Source organism: Labrus mixtus, chromosome 6 (genome assembly GCF_963584025.1).
Source record: "Labrus mixtus chromosome 6, fLabMix1.1, whole genome shotgun sequence".
Taxonomy (NCBI): domain Eukaryota; kingdom Metazoa; phylum Chordata; class Actinopteri; order Labriformes; family Labridae; genus Labrus; species Labrus mixtus.
In genome coordinates this window covers 14,717,465-14,742,723 of record NC_083617.1, presented here as the reverse complement: position 1 = coordinate 14,742,723, position 25,259 = coordinate 14,717,465, and the positions used below count along the sequence as shown (strand labels likewise).

General features: G+C 39.1%; 1 protein-coding gene and 1 long non-coding RNA gene across 3 annotated transcripts in view; both read right to left on the bottom strand.

The window, feature by feature from the left end:
- Positions 1-12,062, bottom strand: part of LOC132975557 (uncharacterized) — a 64,187-nt gene extending 52,125 nt beyond the window's left edge. Inside the window, exons 1-2 of one of the 2 annotated variants that reach the window (XR_009673285.1) lie at positions 12,038-12,062; positions 11,287-11,404 (exon numbers count right to left, since the gene is read on the bottom strand). This is a non-coding gene — a long non-coding RNA (uncharacterized LOC132975557). The other variant, XR_009673284.1, reaches the window with a different exon arrangement.
- Positions 12,063-18,370: 6,308 nt separating this feature from the next.
- The window catches only part of anapc1 (anaphase promoting complex subunit 1), a 49,610-nt gene continuing 42,721 nt past the window's right edge, over positions 18,371-25,259 (bottom strand). The window contains exons 47-53 of the mRNA XM_061040189.1: positions 25,160-25,227; positions 24,881-25,019; positions 24,250-24,336; positions 22,063-22,158; positions 21,596-21,785; positions 19,671-19,802; positions 18,371-18,963 (exon numbers count right to left, since the gene is read on the bottom strand). Coding sequence (XP_060896172.1) covers positions 18,827-18,963; positions 19,671-19,802; positions 21,596-21,785; positions 22,063-22,158; positions 24,250-24,336; positions 24,881-25,019; positions 25,160-25,227 — 849 coding nt within the window. The 3' untranslated portion in view covers positions 18,371-18,826. The remainder of the gene's footprint in view (positions 18,964-19,670; positions 19,803-21,595; positions 21,786-22,062; positions 22,159-24,249; positions 24,337-24,880; positions 25,020-25,159; positions 25,228-25,259) is intronic.

Sequence of the window (25,259 nt, the reverse complement as noted above, 5' to 3'; positions counted from 1 at the left end):
CAATGCAGAGCTAACTTTCTGTGGATAAAAAGACCCAATTAGCATTTTTCTTTTTTACTTTAGTACAGTATAATTCAACTGCCTTAAAAGCAGCTCCAATACGGTTAGGGACCGTCATATAACATGATTGATGTGGTCAAAGATACCATATACACAATAACTCATGCGGTTTGGATAGACAAGTATGAATCAATACAAAGTGAAGATTTGATTTTATTCTCTATTACTTTTAGATTTTCTATTCGAAATGATATCATTTACCATTTCAGTGGAATATATGTCCAGATAGAGGTTAGGGCTGGGCGATATGGACCACAAATCTTATCATGTATTTATTTAGTGGAATGGTGATATATTTTTTTCAGTCAAGAACAAACAAAAACAGTCAGTTTTAAGTCAAACCTTAATGGGCCACATTCCAAATGTCAGCCAGGAACTTTTATTAACAATCCAGCTGCACAATGTCAACATCCACATGGAAAATAATGTTGTTTGTAATATAAACAAAGATAATATTCATATAATACTCCTTACATTTGAATTTAAAATAAATACAGCTGTTGTGTATTTTGTTTTGCATGTAGATTTTGAGTTTTGCTCAGACAGGGAGAGGGGCGGAGCAGGGAGAAGAGGGACAGGCAGTGAGGAAAGAGGAGGCAAACTGGCAGCTGTACGCAAGAACATTATCCGTCCCTGTTGTTTTAATAATACAGAAATTGACATGAATTTCATGTGTCAATGTGCAAATTATCCACAGCTAGAAACCTGTATGCATGGCATCTACCTTGTAATTTACATATTAACCGATGTTCATGGCATGTGTCCCTGTTAAATAAACCAATTAAATGAAAAATAAAAAATAGCTTGGGGTCAAAAGGCCCTTAAAGTAAATCAACTCCTGACCTGAACGTGTCTTACAAAGATTAAAAAATAAGTCAGCCTGACAAGAAGAAAATTGTGAAACTAAAAGAGGTGAAAATATTGTGAAGAAATTAAACTTGTCAACCCAATATTATTGTTTTGTTGTTGTTGTTGTTTTTAAATGGTTTTTAAGATCTATTAAATGATTGTTTCAAATCCAGCAGTTTCAAACTCTCACAGCAGGTGGGGTTAGAGAGCTCCTGTAGGTATTTGGCTAAAAACTGTTTAACTAAACTGGCTCAAGATATGTGGACAGTTATGTGTATGACTAGTACTAACTAATGTTGTCATCACTTTTTCAGGTTGTTGATTAATTGATTGATGAATAAATAATTAACTGTACAAGATGTCTTATGTTACTGTCAAAGCTGGTGTTTTTTCAGTGTAAATTATTTACTTGCACTAATAATAACTAATAACATTTCATCTCTCTTAAGGCTTAAAACAGCAATGTGTTCATACAAACACATAGTTTATTATCATCATAAGTTGCTGTGTTTTTCGTCATATGACAAATAGGATTATTTTGATTCTGAATCACAGTATGCAGATTTGGATACATACTCTAAATGTAATGTATTTGCTTTTCCACTACGTGGCGCTATAAGTCTGTGTACAGCATAGGGTGACAATATTGGCTCCATGTCAGGTCACATTGTAAATGTGATGAACTAAAGATACATGAAGGAAATCATGTTTAAAACCTCTAACATGACAGATTTTCTGTCAGAAGCTGTGACCATGAAGTGCAGATTCTTTGTTGGTCACTTCTGTCTCATGAGGTTTTATGTCAGCACTGTACTTAAGAATGAATAATCAGAAGTGCAGAATCAAGTGGTGCAACACCTAAAGGTGCCATACTGCCATATTTGTTCTATTTATTGCAGAGAGGCGTGGCTTTGACATTTTGTCTTCCTGCTCACAGGAAGTTGCTGTCTCATCAGCTAAATGATCCAAAAAGCAGACATTTAAATGCCCGTCTGTCAGATTACATTATTGCATGAAAAGAGAAACCCCTGAAGCTTGAAAACCTTTCTTTTCTTCTTCTGAAAAGAGTTTCAGGCTCCACCACCACTTCCTCTGCACTGAAGCCACTGGGTGCAGGTCTTTACTGGAAACCAGTAGCTCTGACTAAAAACCCCACGGCAGGACTGTAGGGTGCGTTTGTGGCAACCGTTAGGAATAGGTAATCTGCACAGTGTGAGACAGTTAACCCTGTTAGTGGTCTCTGCGCATGAACTGTCAACACCCAGTTGCGCCCACAGGCAGCATCTGACTGGAAACCAGTAGCTTTAACTGTAAACCATCATGGTTGTCCCCACCAAAACATTTTTGTTTTATGACTGTGAGTGAATTTACAACCTCCATTCAAAGTTCATGCTCTGATCACAGACACGAGAGTTGTTGCCTATTAAGGTATGAAAATGAACGCTGCAGAAGTCACTACAGTTTCTTTTAGATAACTGAAAATGTAAAGAGATCAGTTCCTAAAGGACTCGCTTTAGAGAACAAACCCCAAAATACACAGAAACATGGGCCTGATGTTACAAAACTGCAGTTGCTAGTCAAACTAGAGGCAGAGTCAGTCAAAGCCAAAAAGGTAATCCATTGAAAAATGTTACATGTGAATAGTTTAGAATAAGAAAATCCAAATGGAAATATTAAAATATAAACGATGCATACATGCACTGTATGCTGCCTGCTAATCCCTGCCTTATTTAAAACAGGTCGAATGTTTGTATCCTAAAGTTATTGTCCTGCATAATGCCTTTTGAGTCATAAAAAAGTTCACATTTTAATGGCACTATTTAACCTGAACAGCTGTGATGTTAACACAGAGTAACAACCAGCTTTGAGAACACACACACTCAAGAAAACATCTTCTTTGCTCTTGATAAAAACAAACTTTTCTGCCAGAAGATTCTGGACATCTCAAGCAGATGTTATGATTGTGCAATCAAATAAAAAAAAAAAACAGTCAATTTTCAGAAGAAGCAGACAGGAATGAAAACATGACTTCACAACTTGATGGAGGCAGAACACAAAAGTGATACAGCAGCCTCCCAAGTACACTATATGTTATGTCCGTTATCAGAAGATAAGATTGTAAAACTACTGATCAGATTTGATTTCTGCTGACAGGTCTAAACGTGTGTACTTTCACTTTACCCTCCAAATAAAAGGATAAGTGGTTCCAGTCGGCTGCAGCAGCAGGTATGCTCTCAAGCACCCACTCACATACAAGTCTTAACTCTCACTTACTCAAGACAGTAAATACAGATACACTACCATCTGCACTCATTGACACATTTTCACATGAAAAGAGCTCTGGTTCTGAGAGTCTTTTGCATTAAACAAATGTTGTGGTTTACATATTTTAACCTGCATGGGTATAAGGATCTTACTCATCAAAACCCGGGCCTTCAGAAAACATTAAAGGGGCTAATACGTAACTTTCAAAAAATACTGCGTTTGTAGCGATACCGCATGGCCGTTAGGTGAACTGCACCAGTAACCTGTTGCTCGCTCTCCCTCGCGTGCTCGTCATACGTGCTCGTACGTACACAAACGAGCATCATCATCGGCCTCGAAACACTGGATATTTACCGGCATAATGTTTACAGAGGAGGTAAGTGGTCATACACATGTGAAAGCCTGTGAAGGAGTCTGTGTGTCTGTATTCATTCTCCATCCTACAAACGACAGTCTCGGCAGGCACTGGCTGAGAGCTCCTAGGGCGGATAGAAGTGTGTGGAAGGCGGCCTCTGGCTGTAGCGGGAGTGTGTGAGTTTGTACTGTTGATCTCTGTAAGCGGAGTGGAGTGAGGAGGACGTTGAGAACGTGCATAAAGTGTCACTTCCTGGAGCTTTCGCAGAAAATACGACCCAGGGCAACACAGATAGACAGTGAACATCAGTTAACCGTTCGCTTATTAATGGGCGATAAAAAACGATTTATACATGTAAAAAGTTACATATAGCCCCTTTAAACCAGATTGGGTTTTTTAAATATCCACCACAAGGCCTGTGAAGCTACAAACAAGGCTGTTGGTTCCTTCAGGGCGAGATGGTGATAAGAGTTTTTTTCTTTCTTTTTTTTTAACTGGTGGCTTTTATGTGAAATTCAAGGCTTGACAAATGACAGAAGAGGAAGTGCTTATCTCACTGTGCTGTGAGTGATGCATGTGTGCACTTACATGCAAGATATTGGAGCACATACTCTGTTGGGCGCTTTGTTTAGTTTGAAAACCCAAGCAAAGGGGGGGACTATAAATCCAAGCTGCAACAATGATCTGTCTGGATGACCAACATCTGAACGAAGGCAAAACACTGTGTGGCTAATTTAGATTAGTTTAGACCGATAGGGGTAAGGTTGACATTTACTTTAAATACAAGGACAAAAGAGTAGAACTTTCTTTTAATCTGGCTCTCAGCAATAAAATAAAGAAATATGTACCATAAATGTCAAACACTTCCACTGAAACATCTACTGCTGGAAATGAAACACAGTGGCTGCCCAGTGTAGAAAGGGTTAGAGAAAACCACAATGCGTAAGTGAGTTTTACTATCGAACGTGGTTAGGTAAAGGTTTCATAAGACTAAAGGTGGAAAAAGAGGAGGAGGAAGAGGTGGAAGAGAGGAAGAAGGTACTCCTTCACCTGAAGTGAAAGTATGATAATGGTGCTGCGCTCTAGTTTGCTTTATCAGGGCTGATTGAACACATTTTAGGTAAAGGTCTCAGAAATCCAAGTTCAACTTGAAAAGGATAAATACAATAAAACCAACTGAATCACTTCTATGCATGACAATGATATGATGAATGTATGTATATGTCTATGATGAAAAAGTAGCAAAAAAAGGTTAATAACCTCACAGTGAGATGAGTTGATCTACTTTTAGTACGTGTGGTGTGTAGAAGCTGCCTACTTATTTGGTTTTGTCGGTGCACAAATAGACACAAGGTTTACTTTCATTTGAATGAGCCATTGTGGTTTGCATTGCTTGCAGCAGCAATAAAAGCAGAAGTAGGCTCCAGAGACACCTGGGGCTCAGGCAAGTACAGCACCACCACTAATAAAGGACAGTCTGAGCAGCAGCAGTTTAACCTCCTGAAATTGAATGGGTGGTAATATATTCGTTACCCTAAAAACAAACCAACAGCATAAATAAAGATACATTTACCAGAGTCCAAGTACAAAAATCATTTGTAGAAGAGATGATAACTCTCTGTGTGTTTCTCTGCAGGGCATGTGAAAACACAGAAACTTTTTATCACAGCAAAACCAAGAATGAGTAGAGTAAGAAGTCATTTTGAAAGGATCAATGGTAAATTGTGTCATTCTCTTCAACATAAAACAAAACTCTGTTAGAATAAAATAATGAAACCAGATGTTGCTCAGATATTTGGTCCATAAAAATGTAGACAAATGTGAAGTCTCACTTCACTTTGGTCTTTGTCCAAACAAATCATCCTAAGCCCTAAATAACGATTCCATAAATGGAAGACTTTATGTTATGGAAGAATGGAAGAAGTGTCGGTTATATGCAACATCACATATTATAGGTGCAGCGCAGATTTTAAAAAGCAGCAAGAAAAAGAAGATATGCACGCACACTTGCTCAAAACAAAAAAAAACTGATTTAATCACGTTTACACCATATGGTCTTCTTCAGGTGACAATTTTTAAAAAATCTAAGCATTGTGAATAAATAAAGTTTTTGTGGTACTGAACAACTGTGCAGGAATATCTTCTTATTTTTCTTGATGGAAGAAATAATGGCCCATAAAGTGTTTCCTGGGAAATGTTTATGTCACAGTGTAGGTGAAGTTCAACTGTTATTGTAAAAAGGAAAAATCATCATGCAACCTTTGACCATCAAATTTCAAGCAGAGGGAAGTCCAGAAGGAAGTATGGAACAACCTGAAAACTTCATGCTGCTACCGTCGACGCCTCGTCCTAAAAATCTCAGATAAATGAGCTGTAGGCTACCTCCCTATCACCAAACAGCAGACAGACACAGTTAACTCCTGGTGAACAAAGCTGAGCATTTAGTTGGTGGAGACCAAATCAGAGCTAAAAAGAAAGTAAATATTAAACTAAGATTTTTCCATTGAAATCAAACACTGCAATTTATGACACTGTTGTAATTGTGTAATCTACTCTTGTAGATTTGTTAAAAAGCAATTGTCAGCTCATTTAAAAGAGTATATGTTACTGTGCAAACAGTATCTGCCCCCTCTAAAGTGGTCAAATAAGTATGTTTGGTTATTTTGATTTTTTTTGTTGTATTATATATTGACTGTGTCGTCTCTTATTCCTGCACGTTTCTCTTCTACCTTCTTGTCTCCTTTTGAACTTCTGATAAACAATTACCCCCAATTTCTACAGACGCCACGGTCCGTCAGCGCCACGCACTACACCGTAGTTCGCTGCCACTCTAGCCAATCATTGTGTTTCCCCAGCGACCGCTGCGGCCTGTCTCGTGAGCGTGCCACCAGCACCACTATACTCTGCTCCATTTCAAATACGCCGCAAGGCTATTTTTCAACGAAGTACGCTGCAGGCACGCGTCAAGGCACCAAATAAACTACAAATCATCCTCAGAAAGACAAAGCAACATGTCTGCACGTTTTTCTCTCTATTCCCGCGTGATCTTGTAGTTCTCCTGTGATGTGTGTACAGCTGATCATTGTTGCGCTCCGCTTTGCTCGTGTTCCAGAAATGAATCCAGTGCAGGGCGATGTTTTTTCTCTGTCAGACGGCGCACGGATTATGTGGGGGGACTGGGGGTCAAGGATTCTATGGTTTTTGAGACATTTAAGTTTAAGTTTGAAGACCTCTCTGAGCACAAGAAAAACATCTCACTTGGTGATGCAAGTTTGTTTTGGTAACACTTTCAACATCCTTTCACTTTGTTCTGCAGCAAATGTTTCAACACATCAACTGACCTCAAATTAAACCAACTTTCATGGAGCACTCATGTGCAGAGGACAGAGTCCTTGTCACACTAGTTCCTGGTTTGACGCTAGTTGTCGGTGCAAGTCATTCCTCACTCTCTCTCCTAACAATCCCTGTACATCTTCAGCTTTACTGAAAAAGATATTACTGAAGTGATTCAGTTGAACTTTAAATGAACCTTAGACCTTTCTCTCTCTCCTCCTCTGCTAGTGTCGCCATGACAACATCTCTCTCTGTTTATTTCCTATAATTTGTCTATACAAAGGCAGAGCACACAGGAAGACCTGTAATCAACTAGTTCCTACTTTGAATTCATTTCCATGCTCACTGACTCTCAACACACTGGCTGCATATCACAACCACACCTGAGAAAATATATTCTTTACTGTGACCATGGTTGTCACGAAAGTGACACTACTTCATAGTAAATGGATCCCTCCATGGTGAAAGAATTCCTTTATTGAATGAATTGTGAAAGCAGCAATGGTTATTCAAGCTGGCTTCCAGTTTTCAGTCTATATGCTTATAGCTGGGCAAACAAAGCCTCGACCAAATTAGAACTTTAGCATTGTCACTAAAAGCAAACGTTTTTTGCGTATGACAGTTGTGTCATTTTATCTAGATATACACTAAAAAGGTATACCAGTAAGGTTTTATTATTGTTATTTTCATTGTTAATTGAACATTTAAATGTAACAGTTGGTCCTTAAATGTGTTTATGACAACTGTGTTATATAATTTGTTGATTTTTGCACTTTTATTACTACATATGTTTCAAATTCTGTTCATTCCTAGTTAAATCTGTCATTTTATTAGCTGTAACAATGTGTTTCATTTAGTTGACTGTCTTCACAGATACATTGAATGATATAGCAGAGAGGGAGAAAGGTTGACAAAACAGTCAACACCTAACCTCACTAAAAGAAACAAGATTGCTTTTTCATTAGTGTCCTTGTAAATGTGACTTCTGACTCACTGAGTGATTTCAGAATGATTTTCACTGGCAATGTTGGTCGTTAAAAGAGGAAGACAACTCCCATGATCCAATGCTACTGTAGGCTACTGACTTATCCTCCGATTTCAAGACCTCATACCCCGGACATGCAATTCTGTGGATTTTTATGAGAAGAGAGGCTAATATAACTCCCCAGATCCCTTGCTGGCATACATTTCTTCTTCTATTATCAGTCCAAAATCCCAAGATATTAAAATGGCTTTTGTGCACTCTTTGTAAATTTTAGCTTTGAAAAATCAAAAATGATTTATCAGTAGCCTGTTCAATATGGTTGCGGATACATTTTCTATTGACAGACGGTAACTGAATACTTCTTCCAGCCATATGCTAGTTAGCTAATCGTTAGAGATAATAGTAACTGAAAATCTCAACTGTGGCCTACTCTGACAGCTCTAATAGCATTTAAAATTTGCTATGTGGTAGGATATGGCCACTTATGGTAACTTTACCCGCTGCTTAAATTATTGAATTTTAAACTTATTTTGGTCACGCAGTTATAAGATAACACTGCCCCTAGTGGTGTTTTACACAGTATATAACTGATGCTAAAACTGAGATTACATTTTGTTTAAATGCAGAGTGTAGGATTTAAGAAGCTTAATGTTATTATAAAAGTCTTAGCTTTTAGTCTTTTTTTTTTTTTCTTACCACTGTAACTTTTGCTGCTTTGCTAAAGTGCTCATGATGGATAGGCCGGATCTTTGTAACATAGCAATAAGTAAGGTCTTTTACCTGCTTTTTGTAACATAGCAATGAGTAAGGTCTTTTTACCTGCTCTTTTGTAATGTTAACAGACAAAGAGGAAGGTATTTTACCTGCTTCTTGTAAAGTGTCTCGAGATAACACTTGTTATGAGTTGACGCTATACAAATAAAAGTTGATTGATTGATTGATTAGCTATCAGATATTTGTGTGTGATGCATAGCCATAATTACCATTATATTTTTCCACAGATCACCGAAACCTGTTTGACTTTCTTTTTGCTACAGATGCACTATCTTCAAAACAATAAAAGCTGGTCCACTGATCATGCAAGTCTGCATAATGTCTGTCATCAGGTATTTCACCTGTAATCTTTAGTCCTGTGTCGTAAAAAAAAAAAAAAAAAGTGATATGAGAGTTAAGTTAACATATACTGTATGTGTGTGTGTGTGTGTGTGTGTGTGTGTGTGTGTGTGTGTGTGTGTGTGTGTGTGTGTGTGTGTGTTTGTGTGGGAAGTTTGTGCTGCTGAGGTCACTACAAAGCAAGAAGAGGAAATTAATAAGCAGCATATCCACCCCTCTCCACACACACACAAACACAGGCGCGCACACACACACACACACACACACACACACACACACACACACACACACACACACACACACACACACACACACACACACACACACACACACACACACACACACACACACACACACACACACACACACACACACACACACACATTCTCAAAAACAAACCTATTAGAATAAAGGTTGTATAAATAAAACATGCAAACACACACCCTCTCTCTTTTCCTCTCTTACTGAATATTCAGCCCACATCTGGTTGACATCTACTTCTCAATCTCCAGCCACATGAATGAAGGACACAGGGGCAGGGAATCCCCGTGTCACTCATTATGAAACTCCCTTAAAGACACACACACACACACACCCACACACACCCACACGAATGCACACGCACGTGTACAAGTCATTTGCAGCTTATCTTACTTTTGGTGGGAAATGATATGATCTTAAAGGGGAGAGGAAAATCTTTGGAATCATCTTAGGCTTAAATTTGATATATTAAAATCTGTTTCAGTGAAATACGTTTTCTTAGAAATTAGACGGAACCTGTATTAATAGCGGGATCTTTCGTTATCCAAAAAAAATGATTTGAGGGGAAAATTCTCTTCAATGTGGTGGGGACTTCAAATCCTGTATTTGGGGCGGCAGTATTTATCTTTTTATTTTTGTTTGTTTATCAACAGTGTACTTTTAGTGCTTCTACCTACACTGCAAGCTACCGCACGCCAGCACAAGCTAACTGCTGGTGTTTGGCACCTGCTTATCCAATAGAAAGAAGGCCAACTCCACGTCTGCAAGTGAAAGCCAACCAAAGGTTCACACTCATTTTGGAACAAGCTTCACCCACTTGGCGTATTACCTTACCATGACGATATTTTCTCTTCACTGCCGCTATGTACCTGTCTGTCAAATTGAATTGACATCCAATTGCTGAATTCTATCCAGTCCCAAACTGACCTGCACGCTGTCATTGGCTGGGAGATATACACCAGCTACCAATCAAAAAACTTCCAACCAGGCAATAAATCAATCAATCATTATTTGTATAGCGTCAATTTGTAACAAGTGTTATCTCTAGGTGCTTTACAAAAGAGCAGGTAAAAGACCATACTCAGGCAGAGGACGGGGTCTCTTTCAAATCTACCGACTCTGTCTTTAAAGTTCAACGTTCAATGACGTAAACACTGACAACAACCAATACTGATACATGCACTCTCTTGAGTGCATGTATCAGATAGGAAGATGCAAATCAAGCAATTAGTAATAGGTGACTCTCGGTCGATTGGTTGATCCTTTAAGGTTGAAGTAATATGAAGGAGCCAGCTAGCTCAAAATGCTTACCTATTTATTGCAGATAAAAACTGCAAACCACTGTGCATACAAGAGCAGTTGTGACTAAAGGCTCCATTTGTCTCTGCCATTGTTAAAGGGTAAATGGACTTGAGCTTGTATAGTGCTTTTCTAGTCTTCTGACTTTTACACCGCAGGTCACATTTACCCATTCACAAACTGATGGCAGAGGCTGCTATGTAAAGTGTCCATCAGTAATAACTGATACTATTCATACACACTGATACACCGCTGACAAAGCAGTGGAAGCAACTTGGAGTTAAGTGTCACTGACGAAGCTAACAAACAGGTATTTTTAATCTCTATGTATGTCTCATGTTTCATTACAACATGCAATGTCACAAACTGTTGTCTTTCAAGTCGACACCTTATTTCTTTTTATCCTCATATCTATGAGGCTGTTGTGTAAACTCTTCCTCACTTAAATGCTTAAAATGAAAAACATTCAGTCTTCTTATTGATTAGTGTAACAAAAGCCCAATTTATGATGATGTATGAGCCCCTAAAGGCAGTCTTACCCGTTTCCGACAGCCCCTGAACGCAGCATCTGCAAGTGACTTCACTAACTGTGGTATTTTATGAAGTATGTAAGTGACGCCCACTGCTTTCTAGTTCCTTAAGACTCTTGACTCTTTCCAGGAGATGACGCTCACCAACCAAGCTTCACATAGCGATCCGGATCAAACTATAAAAGATCAAGGAAGCTCACGCGGGTCACAAGGACATTTTCTGCGGGGTTTCTTACCAGGTGCTGCTCATATGACGCTCCTTCAGCATCTTTGCATTCAGCATGAAGTTGAAAGCTGCAGACAAGTTGCCACCAGGTCATAGAGAAGCGTTTCAGGCCAAGTCATTCAATAACTCTGAAAAAAATGAAGAAGGAAGAGGAAGACCAAGACCATGTTACTATCTCTGCTTAACACCGCATACTTCCTTTTACCTTTGCGCAAAACCGCCTATTGCGCACGACTGAGTTACGCTGCACGTCCCCTAAAACCTCTCAACTTCTTACAATAGTTCAGCAGAGTCTCATTCTGAGCAAAAAAAGTGTTGACATTTCGCTGTTAAGTTGCACAAATTCAAACAAATTGAATTCAAAGTTGTCAGTCACAACCTGCTTCCTTGTTTGGACTTTGAGGCTACACAGCTGTGAGGTAGAACTCTCTCTCCTTATTGCGTCTGATTCATAAAAGAAAATGAATTGACTTACCCCACATCACTTGAGGTCAGGAGCAACCTTTCCATTTCTTTTCTTTGACTTTTTACGCTCCGCAAACTTTTGCGCGGCACGCATTTGTATCAGTAATTGACACATTTCCTCACTCGTTTGCACTGCGGACTAAAAATCCCCCTGAACACACCGCAAACTAGCACGCGCTCCCTCTCTTTCTGTTTCTCCTCACTGACTAACTTCACTTAAATGACTGCAGCAGAGCTGGAGCTCTTGAAGCTACACCATTCATACTGAGGTGGCTGCAACATTTATAGGGTATTACTTTTTTCGTGTAGTCACACCCTCCTGTCAGTCGTTCCCTCTATGCTGCATCAGAGGAAGCCTCAGCATGAATGGAGCTCTGTTTGAACTCAGAGGTTATAAACTACCTCAAACACGCGCGCGCGCACGCAAACACACAGAAAATGGTATAGTGCATTGAAGCATTCATTCTCTAACAATAGTGGAATTAGGTACAAACATGAATAAAACTGACTTGTGTGGACACTTGGATGAACTCACAAGTGGAGTATCTGTGATAAATGTCACTTATCTGATGCTTCTGCAAAAATACAAACATTAACATGAATACTTGACACAAGAGAGTTGGAAGTTGGAACAGGTGTTTAGAAATAGTCTTTTTATCTCAGATTTTTTTCTTACCTTGTTTTGTGTTTTCAGTATGATGGCCTTCCCTCTCATCTTGGAGTCCAAACACTATAAATAAAACTTCTAAGAAGCTGCGGATGTACCTGATTATGTAACAATAAAGTGGAGGAAGGGGACTGCTGTACATGTTCCGTCCAAAATCTTCAAAGTTCAGTTCATTCATCCTAAAATCATGTGAATAAAAACACACCTCACAGACAAACACTGATAACAGAACATGTGGAATGATATGAAATAATGCAGCACATTATGCAGACCTACTGAAACGTGTACTACGTGAGATGACAGGGGAATTCACCCCATCTTGATGACCATATACACATAAAAAAAGCAGAAGAACTTGAAATAGCTTGGGTCAGTTTCCAGCAGAATGTCTTATGTAAATCTTAATGCCTTGTTCAAAGTAGACATGCGTTTTTAATAGAAAGGAAATGCTCTGTGTATTTGGGAGTGTCGAGCAAGCCTCAATATGATGGATATGTTGATTTCCTCATGTTGAAACCCACTGCTATATTCAAATACAGTGAACTGTAATGGACCTTGGATGTTTTGCCCAAACACTAATTGAGCAATGTCCTGTTTGGATGTACATGATTTCTCTCTAATGTTCAAACTGTGAGTAAACCGTTGTAGTGTTAAGCTTGTGAAGAAAAGTGGTTGTTGGGGAGGGAAGTACAGATGTGATGTCCTGGCAAAGTTCTTAACTCCTCCATGTCGGATGCTTCTATAACTTGTAAAAACAAAACAAAAAAATGAATGAATGAAACCTTTATTGCCACTCGGGGAATTTGCCTCGTCATCTGCTAAATTTCTGATAACATAAGATCAGACAGTAGAGTTTCTGTTTGGTGAACTGACTGATAAGTATGAAGAGATGAGTATGGTGATGATACCAGCCACATATTACCTAGATCAGTACTGTAGGTCTCTCTAAATTAGTTTCTCTTTAGCTGGCATTGGGTAATCCAGTCACTATTTGATTGAACGAGCCAAACCATGACCAGAGAAGTTGATTAACTTTAACTAACCACACTGTGACCAATTTGTTTCAGTTTTGTTACATTTAGAAGCTAAAACTAGTTGGTCAAGTTAACAAGATGATGTGACGGTCATGGAGTTAGCCAAAGTGGACAGGTTTTCCATCGGTTACCTGGATGAGGAATCTATGAAGCCCTTCTTACGAAGAAAGTTTGCCTGTGCGCAAAGCTGGTGTCACTTTAAGAACACGATAAAGCAACTCGATGCTCAACAAGAGACAAAAACTGTTTGCACCTTCACAATAATTCAAAATATTCAATTGTGTGTTCAGTTAAGAGGTGTGTTCAGTTCATGAGGGTTTGAGGGTGTGTTCACTGTGACCCAATAAGACTGGCTTATTGTGGAAACAAACAGAACTGAATTCTTTCCAGGAAGCAGCGCTCTTTTTTTTTTTCCCACAAGACAAGGACACAGTCAAGGCTGTCTCTTTCCCAACACATGCCTCAGTGCAGTCTGCGGCAAAAACAACACCCACATTATTACCCAATCTTTTATTCTGCTAGGCATTTAAATCTGATCCAGAATGCATTTAATTACAATGAAGGCGACGGCAGAAAAGCCTCAGCTTGGACCTTAGCTGTATTATTGGTTTCTTGTTAGGATTTTCTTTTGAATGGAAAGCTTATGTAAATGAATTGTAACAGACCACCCTGGGAGCTCAGAAAGGGAAGAGCAACCTAAAAGTGACAGCTATCATGGCATTGCATCGACCGACCAATATGTCTCTGGATTCAATCAGGAAGACTTAAGACCAATCAGAGTAACAAACCCTGCGATGTTTGCCGCTAAAACAGTTCTCCAATTAATTTTATCATCGCAATAATGAACGTTGATCCGGTTCCTGCCTGGTCAGGGGTGTGTGTATATTCTGGACTGCTTCAAATCAGGAATAAAGGTAGTTTTGATTCATTTGATCTGATGACTGCATTCATAATGTGGATGTATAGCTGACGATATATCACCAAGTGATACCACCTTGAGTTTGGCATTTTTCCCCCCGTATTGGTTTTGGAGCCAAAAGTGACCATATTTGACAAGTGGTATGTTATACTTTCTCTACTTCCATGTCCTGGCTTACATGTTGCCTCAGTAGTTATTTATACTTTTTGTTTTGCCAAAAGCATACCCAGCTTTATCATCAACTCCACTTTTAATGTGACTATAAATTACACGATTATCAGTGTGGTGTAATGGAAAAGACTTATATCCAGTGACTGAGAACATTTCCACTGCTGGTTCCATTCAATGACGCATCTTTTTGCAACCAGTAGAGTTGCCCTTTAATGGAAAAAAAATAAAAAGAAATAGGTTTAAGGCATTTTTGTTTGGCCTAACTTAAAAAGTAAAATGCTGAGACTATTACATTCATAGTCTGTGATTCTGTGATCCTCCCCCTATGAGGTCAGCTTCACTGTTCTGCAAGCTGCAGCCACGTCTCACATTTGTTCCAAACGTGTCTTCTGTTTCAGTGCTGCTGAATGTGACAGGCTGGTATTCTTAATTTAGAAAACAAAGTAATAAATACCACATAAAGTCATTGTAGTTTAATTCAATCTCTATATAGCTCTATTGAACAAGGTTTGAAAACAGACAGATGAAACCTTGGTGTGTTGATGAGGGAGGAAATCCAAAAACCATGAAACATCCAATGACCGAGCATGTGTGCCCATGAGCAGTTTGCATCTTATGAAAAACTCTAGCTTAAAAGCTGCAGACTGCATGACTCCTCATCAGGAAGAGACATTACTCTGGAATTTAAGTGTCTGACTCTTCTTTTTCCTGACTGCTGAGTATTTAGCCATTCACTTAGATTCCTGCAACGTCATAAAAGCAGGGATACAACCAGCTCTAATAAGTTCAAACAAAGAAGAGTCCTTTAAAGATCCCTTAGAGGAGACTTCAGCATCATTAAAACCACCAGACTTTGATCATCTTAAGAACACAGAAGAACACCCAGGGCTGTCATAGTTCCGGTCGGCCCTGCACTCTCTGTTTTCTGTCTCATGTCATGTGACATTTCTCTGGAATGTTTTTAAAGACATGTTGACTGAGATGCCACGAGTGCTAGGGAACCACACACATTTTATCAGCAAGCAAAACACAAAATAAGACACTGAGGGCCTGCTGGTTATCCTGCAAGTTACACTTTGTGATATTTGATAAATATAGTCTAATGTAAAACTACAGAGGTGGTATGTTGTTATATTTAAAAGGTGGGCTCATTGAATTTTGCAGGGGTCTTTATGATAATTTAAACTAATCCCTGAGTTAAATGACACGTTTCATGCACGCACTTTTTAAGAAAAAACGGCCTGTTTTAATTTCAATTTTTTTTTTAATTACTTTTGTCTATTCCAATTTAAAGGACATTCATTGAAGAGCTATATAGTTACATTTAATCCTGTCTAAACAATAAAAAAAAAACACCCATCGACAATCAAAACATTCAAAAGGTGTAGCAGCTTCAAAGTGCAGCAGAAACAGAGCAACATTTCCATTCAGTTAAAATCCAATATTCATTCTGAGGGACAAACCTCACCCTGTTGCTTCTTTATGCTCCACTGTGTTTAACATAGATGTGCTAACAGTTTTATTTACCTTTGTTTTTTCAACAACCGTTTCAGTTTACAGGAAAAAAGAGGGGGGATCTTTCCCCTTTAACCCTTACTCTTATCCCTTTCTGTCAGCACCAACTCTGTAATGAGTGTTATTTTGTTTTGTTTTTTTAGAAAGAAAACTACACTTTGTCACAGTTATATCAATTAACTTTTCCTTAAAAATGATACCCAGGACTGGCTTTGCAGTAAAATCATGAATCGGAACTATGTTGTGTTTAAACTCTACATGTGGCTGCACACTCATCAATAATCATGTGGCCATCAGCTGTGTGGGTTTGGTTAAATCATCATGGGATTGACAGCGTCAAGCAAACAACCCACAGTCATAAGACTGTATGTCAATATTTATTAATGCTGGTGCTGTGGCACAGACGTACATCACCCAGTGTTTCCCCTACACTGTAGGTTTACCTGTTGGGGGGGGGGGGGGGGGGTGGTGGTGGTGGTGGGGGGGTTGTTCGTATTTCTCAAATGGCTGAACAGGAAAGTTAAACAGGTAAAAGACCTTCATGCTCTGCTGAAATAAGACCAGTGCACATTAATTCCATAAATTAAGTAATAATTGTATTTAATGATATGTTGTGTCTTTCTTTTAGAGTGGTGGGCCACCACCCTGAATGGATAGTAGGGGAAACTCTGCCTGAATCTAGTATGAATATTTAAAAGTCTATATTTAGCAAAGAGCCTTGAGAAAATTAAGCAATAACTTTAATTGGCATAAGAACTGTGTGAAGGGCCCACCCAAACAGCTCTCATTAACGAGAGGGAAGAAGGCATGGTTGAAAGATGGAAAAGCACAAAATGTTTTCTTAAATTGAATCTACAAAGACCACACAGTCAAGGACCTAAAACTGTATTTCAAACTATAAAAAGTAAGTTAGTCATGTCTGGTGGTGTTTGTAGTTTTTTGTGCATGCTATATCAAATAATAATAATATAATAATAATATGTTAGGAGAGGTTTCATTGTTTTTAGCAGTATGCACAATGTTATTAAAATGTGGGTGGACCAGAAAATTCAGCGCTTAAGAGATGTGTGAAGTCCTGTGTGTTGTCTGCACAAACCAGGGGAATGAAAGGCTCTGTAAGAGAGAGGTAGACTTACAGCAGATAGAAAAGACATTGTTGATCCATTAGTGGAACCTGCAGCTAATGACTGAAATGTGCTGACAAGTCTTTAGCTATGTGCATGCAGTGAACCATCCTGTTTCATTCTTCTTTAATATTTAGGTTTGAACCTTCAGACTATATTCATGTAACCACATTTCCCATGTCAAAAGATTGATGTGAGTGTAAGGAGCTGTTCTGTGTGTTGCAGCTCTGTGAGGAGGGAGTGGACAGGATGTTAGGATGTTTTCTATTTGCTTTGGATTGCTCTCGGGGCTCTTGGTTGGAAATACTTAGAGTTTCTACATACTATCTCTGACATCAAATTCATGAACAAAGCTGCAGTTCCTCTGTTGGGCACTTGAGGCTGGTTCAAAAGGCAAGTCAGTCTGGATTCATAATATTAAAATGCTCAATTAAACAGCCTGGTGCAGAAAATGGTTTTGGTCTTGATAGCTTATTATTACATCCGAACATGGAAGGAATTAAACATAGCTCACGTTTGAATGAGATTAGGACTTTAAGTTATTCCTAGTCACGGGCACTGTTGCTTTGAGTGACAGGTGAGTGTTGCTACCTAGCTGCTGGGTGTAACCTCCGCTAAAGCAGTCACTGAACTTAACCTGTAAGCCATTTTTGTGCTGATGGAGAATTTCATGTGTTATTTGTACAAACACAGTTTTTTTTATCTTGTTGAGAGAAATTTGTGTATCTTTTTAAGAAGGAGTACTTATAGGCAGGTACTGTTGTCTGTGCTTGCCATCCTGGCTTGTTAGGTGGTTCAGTGAGGTTTTAATACATTTTGGGTGATTAATTGATGAAAGAAGAATCAGTCAGCAATGATGACATCTGTTCATGAACATGAAGTGTTCAAGTTAGTTTTATTCATCGGCTGCTCGTTTTCTGCAATATGCACGCAAGTAGGCAACTCCAGTTGTAAGCCATTCCAGTGAAAATAGTGCCGTCCTCTTAGTGGTTTATTGAGCAGCAAAACATCAGCTGATCTTTTTCAGAAACATGAAACAAACCGGAAATCACATGAAAAAAATATTCAAAGTGCAACATAGTAATTCCACTTGAAATAAATGAAAAAGGGGAAACAAAAATTAATGACAACCTTGGAGAATATCATGCCCCCCCCCCCAAAAAAAAAACAACAACAAAAAAAAACAACTATAGTATTCATTGAGTGTGTGTATATTTTTCTGGTTTATTGTCTCATCTTCTCAACCTTTATAAAAGAGCAGCTTGAACTCTCTCAGGCAGCATCGCCTCTTGTCATCTTCAGCTGAAACTCTGACCCGTCCATTTGGTCTTTGTTGATCAGGGAAGTTGGTAAAAGTGGTTTCCATCACAATAGTCCCCATTATGGATTTGCTGCACCACAAAATAGGCACACGCACGGCAAACACTATTTCAGCCAAACTTTGTTCACTGCGTAAAAAAAAGCTCCATAGAATAGAAATATTATATTACAAAGGGAGTTAATGTTTTCTAGAAGCTGAGAAGGCAGAGAGTCTGTTTTTTTTCACATCAGCTCCTCTCAGCTGCTGTCCTACCTGTGATCGTTGTGGAGACGTAGGACAAAAACTGGACATCGGAAAATGCACTTTTCCAGTTGACTATTACTAAGCATCAGGTTCAAAATGCCTGCAGAGGGAAGCCCTGCAGTGTCTGTGCCCCTGAGCCCAGCAGAACAGGTACCAGCCGCAGCAGGTCTCTGAGTGGGATCCCCAGCTGAATGCTGCGTGCCAATAAATCCCCCAGTGAGCTGCAGCCTGCAGAGAGAGAGAGAGAGAGAGAGAGAGAGAGAGAGAGAGAGAGAGAGAGAGAGAGAGAGGATAGAGCCACAGATGAGTTCATTATCTTCATCTATTCTATTCTATACCCTAGAAGTGTTGCTTTTAAATACACAGCTGGCCCTGTTTGGTTTGAAAACAGGCATTTTGCAATCTATAGTTTTACTTCAAAATTTGGATTAATGGTCGTTGCTTTGACAATTTCCTCCTTACACCTGGACATTCATGCTAAGTGTACTTGAATGGTCATGTGCTATTTGTTTTCAGGCGTGAAGCTTTGACAGAGAATACTTCCAAACGCTGCTTCAATGCTTGATTTTAAAAAACGTGTTAGTTAGTTAGTAGAAATGTATAAACTGCAATTCAATTTAAAAAGCTTAACATGTTTTTAATAAAAAAAGTGAAATTTGAAAAGTAACTAAACTGACGCATACTGTACATTTAGTGCAGTTAAAGGTATAATACGTCCCACCTCAATGTAGGGGAGTAGCATAGTCAATTAGCTTAAAAAAGCTGCTCAATTAAAGTGTACACAGCTAAAGATAACTTTTACAGATACAGACAGTGTCACAGATAAACAAGGCAGTATTCTCCTGCTATTGTGTGAGCAGTTCTCTGGGTATTTACATGCAAATATTAAGAGAACACAGGTTGAAGTTGTCGGGTTTAGTGTAAACATGTGTTACCCTCCAGATGTGTGTCTGTGTTCCTGAGGCAGGGGATTGAGCGGTACACCAGGAAGCAGGCCAACATGATGGTCTGGGCCTCCTTAGGAAGGGCCTCGCCCCTCATGTAGGACCTCAACACTGAGCTGTTGCCTAGAGGAAAAATACACATAAGGATACAAATGTTTTTACTTCAAGCTGCCCTTTCTAAACAAATTCAAAGCAACACTTTTGAGTGAGACTAAAGGCACATAGACCCCAGGAGAAGAAACAAGAATCACAACAATAACAAGGGTTATCTTTTCCTTCATGGGAGACTTCCAGAGAACAGGAACATTCCTGATGATTGAGGTCAACTTTGTTTGTCTTTGAGGCTTTATTAAATATGAAAGTGAAGGCAGGTTGGAGGTGTTAACAAGTTCAAAGTCTCGTCCAACCGCTTCACCTGTTTCCCACGCCTCTGTGTGCACTCAGAACTCTGTGGGTGTATGCACATGCAAGTCATTGGAGGAATGTGTGTTTTTTTTTTTCAGTGAACACGCCATCTGTTCAGCTGCTAAACTATGACATTAATGTGCTACACCCTGTGCAGCAAAACAAGCAGGAACACATCCAATGCGAGGGATGCTCAACCAGTGTCACTGCAAGTACACAACAATTAAATCTTGTAGATTCTGGGTCAAATTAAATATGTTACAAGGCCATGTCTCTTTACCATGTTCAGTGTCATTCTGGCCTCACATTAGTAATCATCAATTAGAATAGTAGCTAATGTCAGGCCTATAAAGATCCAAGCCCATGATTTAGTTTTCTTTATTGGGTCAGTTTTGATTGTATTTTCATACGAGAAAGTATTGGCCAGGTGACATGTAGTCCTGAGTCAAACAGAAATGAACGAAGAGATTCTAATGCATGCAGCAATGATCAGCTGTTCAGTTTATTGTTTGCGAAGTCATATCTTATCTAGCAAAGGTGTTTCCTTGTCTCATTCAATTCATCCACTCTTTTAGCCAACACCTCAAGTGACCTTAAAAAAACCTGTGCATAATTGAGGAAGTGCAATCGAAAAATAATATTTCATTCCACCTTTTTGAAAGGCAGAATATGTGACTTTCGACCCAGTTGATGTCACACTCCTCAACACTCTGCCTCCCTTTCTCCCCCACCCCTAGTGTACTAACCACATGCAGCTGTTTGTAGGACTGATCTCTATTCTATTCTGAAGCCCAAAGTTGATCCGGTTATTATTTTATTTTAAGTACTTTAGATCAAGCAAAGTCTTTGGTTTGTTAAGTCTTTTGGTTCTCCTGCAGATGTCTACAGTGTCCCAGAGTGGGCGGGGCTGTCTCTCTACCCCAATGTGTTGGCAGGGTGAATGTTTTGAGAGAGAGAGGGTGTCATGTTAGAGCCTTAAAGATTGATTTAGTTAGGATATACTGTATTTGATATTTGCTACATTAATGTCAAAATGTTGCATATTATACATTTAAAGTAATATTTCAAAATGTGAAAGCACAACTACAGCCTTCAATCTGGATTTACACCTGATACAAGGAGGGTCCTGTTTAGGTTTCTTTTAGGCAGATTTCTATATAGAGCTGTCAATCAGAATTAAACACACAACACCAAAGTGTATCATATGTGATAATGTAGTATTGTTATTTCCTTATTTTACCCCATTATATTTGTGTTTCCATTCCTTTTGGACACTAGTTAAGCTCAGTTTACAGAGCGGGCGCCATGTGTACAGAGACCTCAGTCCTCGTTACACCGGTCAGCTCTCGATCCTGATGCTTTTTGGCGCATGTCAACCCCTGCTTTCTCTCCTTACATTTCCTGTCACTCTACAGATCTACTATCCAAATAAAAGCACTGGACTTTGGTCCATCTGTACAAACCTATATGTCTTCTTACTCAAACACTCCAGCGCCATCCTGCCTCCTTACCTCTCAGCCAGCTGTCCAGCGCTACATCCACCATGTTCTTCATGACAGGCAGAAACTCGGATGTGAGCAGGGCGTTGTGTTGGTTAGCGGGACCCAGCAGCACCCTCCTGTCCCACAACTCCACCACCAGACGCATCTGCCACAAGGGGAAGGTCTGCTGCAAGTCACCCCGATGCAGAGCACTGACCGTCTGAAAGACACAGGAGAATAATTATTATTATTATTTAAATGTCATGAAATTACCTACGTTAACAAATGTTCACAGTGGTAAAATTATTTTCTGCTTTCCAGAGATTGCTAAGGATTTACTAGTTTCCAATATATGTTTTTTAATTGATTTCCAAACTGACTGGTACCAGTTTCATAAAAAGTATATAAATCTACTTGAAATCTAAAGTATTATTGCTTGGTAACTAAACTGTACAACTACAGTAAGTCTTTGTCTTTGTCTGAGGAGGACAAATTACCTGCTCAATGGCAACATATGTGGGCAGCATCTCTGGACATTCCTGTGTCACACACTCATACAGCATGGCCGAGAACAACGCCAGAGTGTCCTCTCTCTGCAAACAAAGCACAGACAGAGTCAATGACTAAAAGGCTACGTTCACACTGCAGGTAATCGAGACTCAAATTTGGATTTTTATTTTGCTCATATGTGACTCAGATTTCATTTTTTTTTATGACAGAACAAGTCACTTGGGACATGATCTTCTCAAATCAGATTTAGGCTACTTTCATATGTGGCCCTAAATCTAATACAGGTTGGATCTTTTGCGACTTCACACTGACTGAACAGGCGGGTCAGAATGAATGCAACTTTCATGCCACATGTCACAGCTCTGTGCTGACAGGATGGGAGGGAGCGTGGGTTTCTACTATGTTTAACATAACCGCAGTAACACGATCACTGACAATCAGCCAGCAGATCACCATGTTTTACACACTCAGAGAAACGTGTGATATTAGAAAAAAGTCTTTGATTTTAAGTTATTTCATCGACACGTATTGGCTTCTTTCTGCTGCTTGTTTTATTTTGTTACTCTCTGTGTTCATTCTCTTCATTTATGATAATCATTTCCTGTTTCAGATGCATCTCTCTTTTCATTTTGATGTTATAAAGGCTGAATTTTGATTGATTTTTCCATCCTACTTTTGGGCAAACAGACCATGACTCAGAAAAATGTAAGAAGAAAGTATAATGTAATTACTTTATCCCTGCTGAAATGTAAGAGTTCATGTTCCATTAAAGTATAACACTCCTTCTATACCAGCAAATGGACTGAAGTATGAGCTTCTTTTCAATAGAAACAACGACTTTTAAATCATTAGAAAGGTGAAAAGTTAAATCATTCCGAAGGACACACAAATGGCATGTTGTTAAATTTAATAACAGAATGTTATGCTAATGACTATTTTGATTCTGTTTCCCTGCTGACGCTGAAAGCAGCGACCTGTGGTGAACCTGAAGCTGTGATGAAGCAGCCTCTTCACTTGGAAAACAGGAGTCAAGTGATTGAGCACCATTCATGACAATCTATTAAATCACTTTGAACTTTTTTTCATTACAATGTGTATGAGGAGTTATGGATGTAACGTTGCAGGACAGAAACTTGAAGTGATCACTCTTACTGTCGTGTGCTATATTTGGAGGCCCTAAGAAACCATGTTCCCAATCATCCTCGCACTCTGAGAGTCGAGTGATGCTGGTGGGTCGTTTGTTTATGTTCCCAGGCCTCTAAAAAACAAACGTAAACAAACACCCATACTCCTCATGAAGCATATTCAATAACTTGATCGTAACTTACTTTGTCATGAATATTCAAGTAGGCACTCTAGATATTTAGTAAAGACTGTCTGTAAAGTAGTGGGACTCTACTTGATGGAAAATCACATATATATGACTATGATTTCAAGACCACATACTAGTATACTGAAAACCTCAGAAACCTGTTAGCTAGTCCAGACTCATGTCTCAAGGAGGCAATTATTTTAATTGAATTACTTTACTTTTACTTAAATGTTTGAAAAACTGTCAAACTGGTCAAAACGACATATTTTATTGCAATTCCTCCCCAGTGAGAGATGATGGCGCACTGTGTGAACTAAGATCTTTATTATGGTATGGACTGTTTCAGTTTGTAACCCAAACATTCAGTGAGCTAGCATCCTGTGTGGCTTTAATGTCTTTCAGGAGAGCTTACAATATAATATTATATATTATAATAATATTTCCTTTTTAAAATATTATTTCTGTCATGGATATGACGATCTCAGCCAAGGCAGAGGAGGCTTATGAATTCCTTGTCTCCTTTATTGTTTGTGCTGGCAGCTTCTTATGTTGAGTCTGGATGTAATATTCAAAACTGTCCTTTTCTCACATATTTGTTCATGGATATGAGGATGCTTATAAATAGGCTATCCAGAGAAATGCCTTATTCAGGATATATCATATCAGTAGGTTTGCAGGTTGCATGAGAACATACTTATTTTCTTTTAGAGCAAAAAGACAATGTCTGCAAGTTTTGCTATAGAAAGAGCTAGGGGAACTGACTGTGAGAGAACAGAAAATGGACTTATATTAAATTAATTAATTAAATTGATAAACAATTAAGAAATAGAATGACACTTCCTCTTCTGTGTGTGAAACTCACATGTTTCATTCCATCGGATGTTTTACAGAAGAACTCTGCAAAGGAGACCAGGGCAGGCTCGGAGGTGAAAGTAGAAATGGCTTCAGGCTGCAGAAACACACACATACATTTTACATTTTATTTACATGATCCAACACGTAAAAAGAAAAGAGCAGAAGACAAGGAAGAAACAAAAGAAAGTGAAGGAGGAGGTTGAGAGGGATGAAGAAATGATGGAGAAAAGGAAAAAGAAGACTGAAAGGACAGTGTAGACGGGTGGAATAAATAATGAGTGTTTTGTGTTTTTTTTCCTCCTTCAGACCTGCAGGTGTATTGACAGCTTACACTGAAGCCATCAGGGAACCGGTAAAACCAGTGTGTCAACAGAACAGCTGCCCGCTAGACCTGTAGTGACAAACTGCCAAGACTGGACACAAGCAACCGCTGGGGAGGCGGCCTTTTAAATTCCACAGGCTTCTATGACTAGTCCGTCATTGGTGCTGACCTATTTCTTTGAATGTGTTTCTCTGTTTTAAACCCGGCCATGAAAAGAAAATGTTGATAATATTTGATCAATTCTGTCATCACAAGGACATTTTAGAAGCTAAGATTTGGCTGTTTATGAGTATGTGCGACATCTCCATGAATTCACCTTGAAAGCTCTGACTCCGGAGTTACGATGGTTGACAGAAGAGGCCAGCAGGCTCTTCCAGCCTTGAGGGTCGTCTTTGTAGGGCAACTGGCCGGCCCGGAGTTTTACATACAACACCCCATCTCTGGACAGGATGGACCTGAAGGTAAGAAACACAATTCTTTTCTTATAATTCATCCGACCTAATTAAAACATGTGATTGGCGCTTCTGACGGGATTTCATTAATCCTTCATTTCAGACGGATATGTGCTCTGTATTTCATTTCCCTCTACACTCACTTTAGATGCTGTGTTTCTTTACTGAGGTCCACAGTCAGTTCCCAGTATCGAGGCCCTTTCACCTTCACCTGACACAAATAAAAAAACACAAGTTAGACCA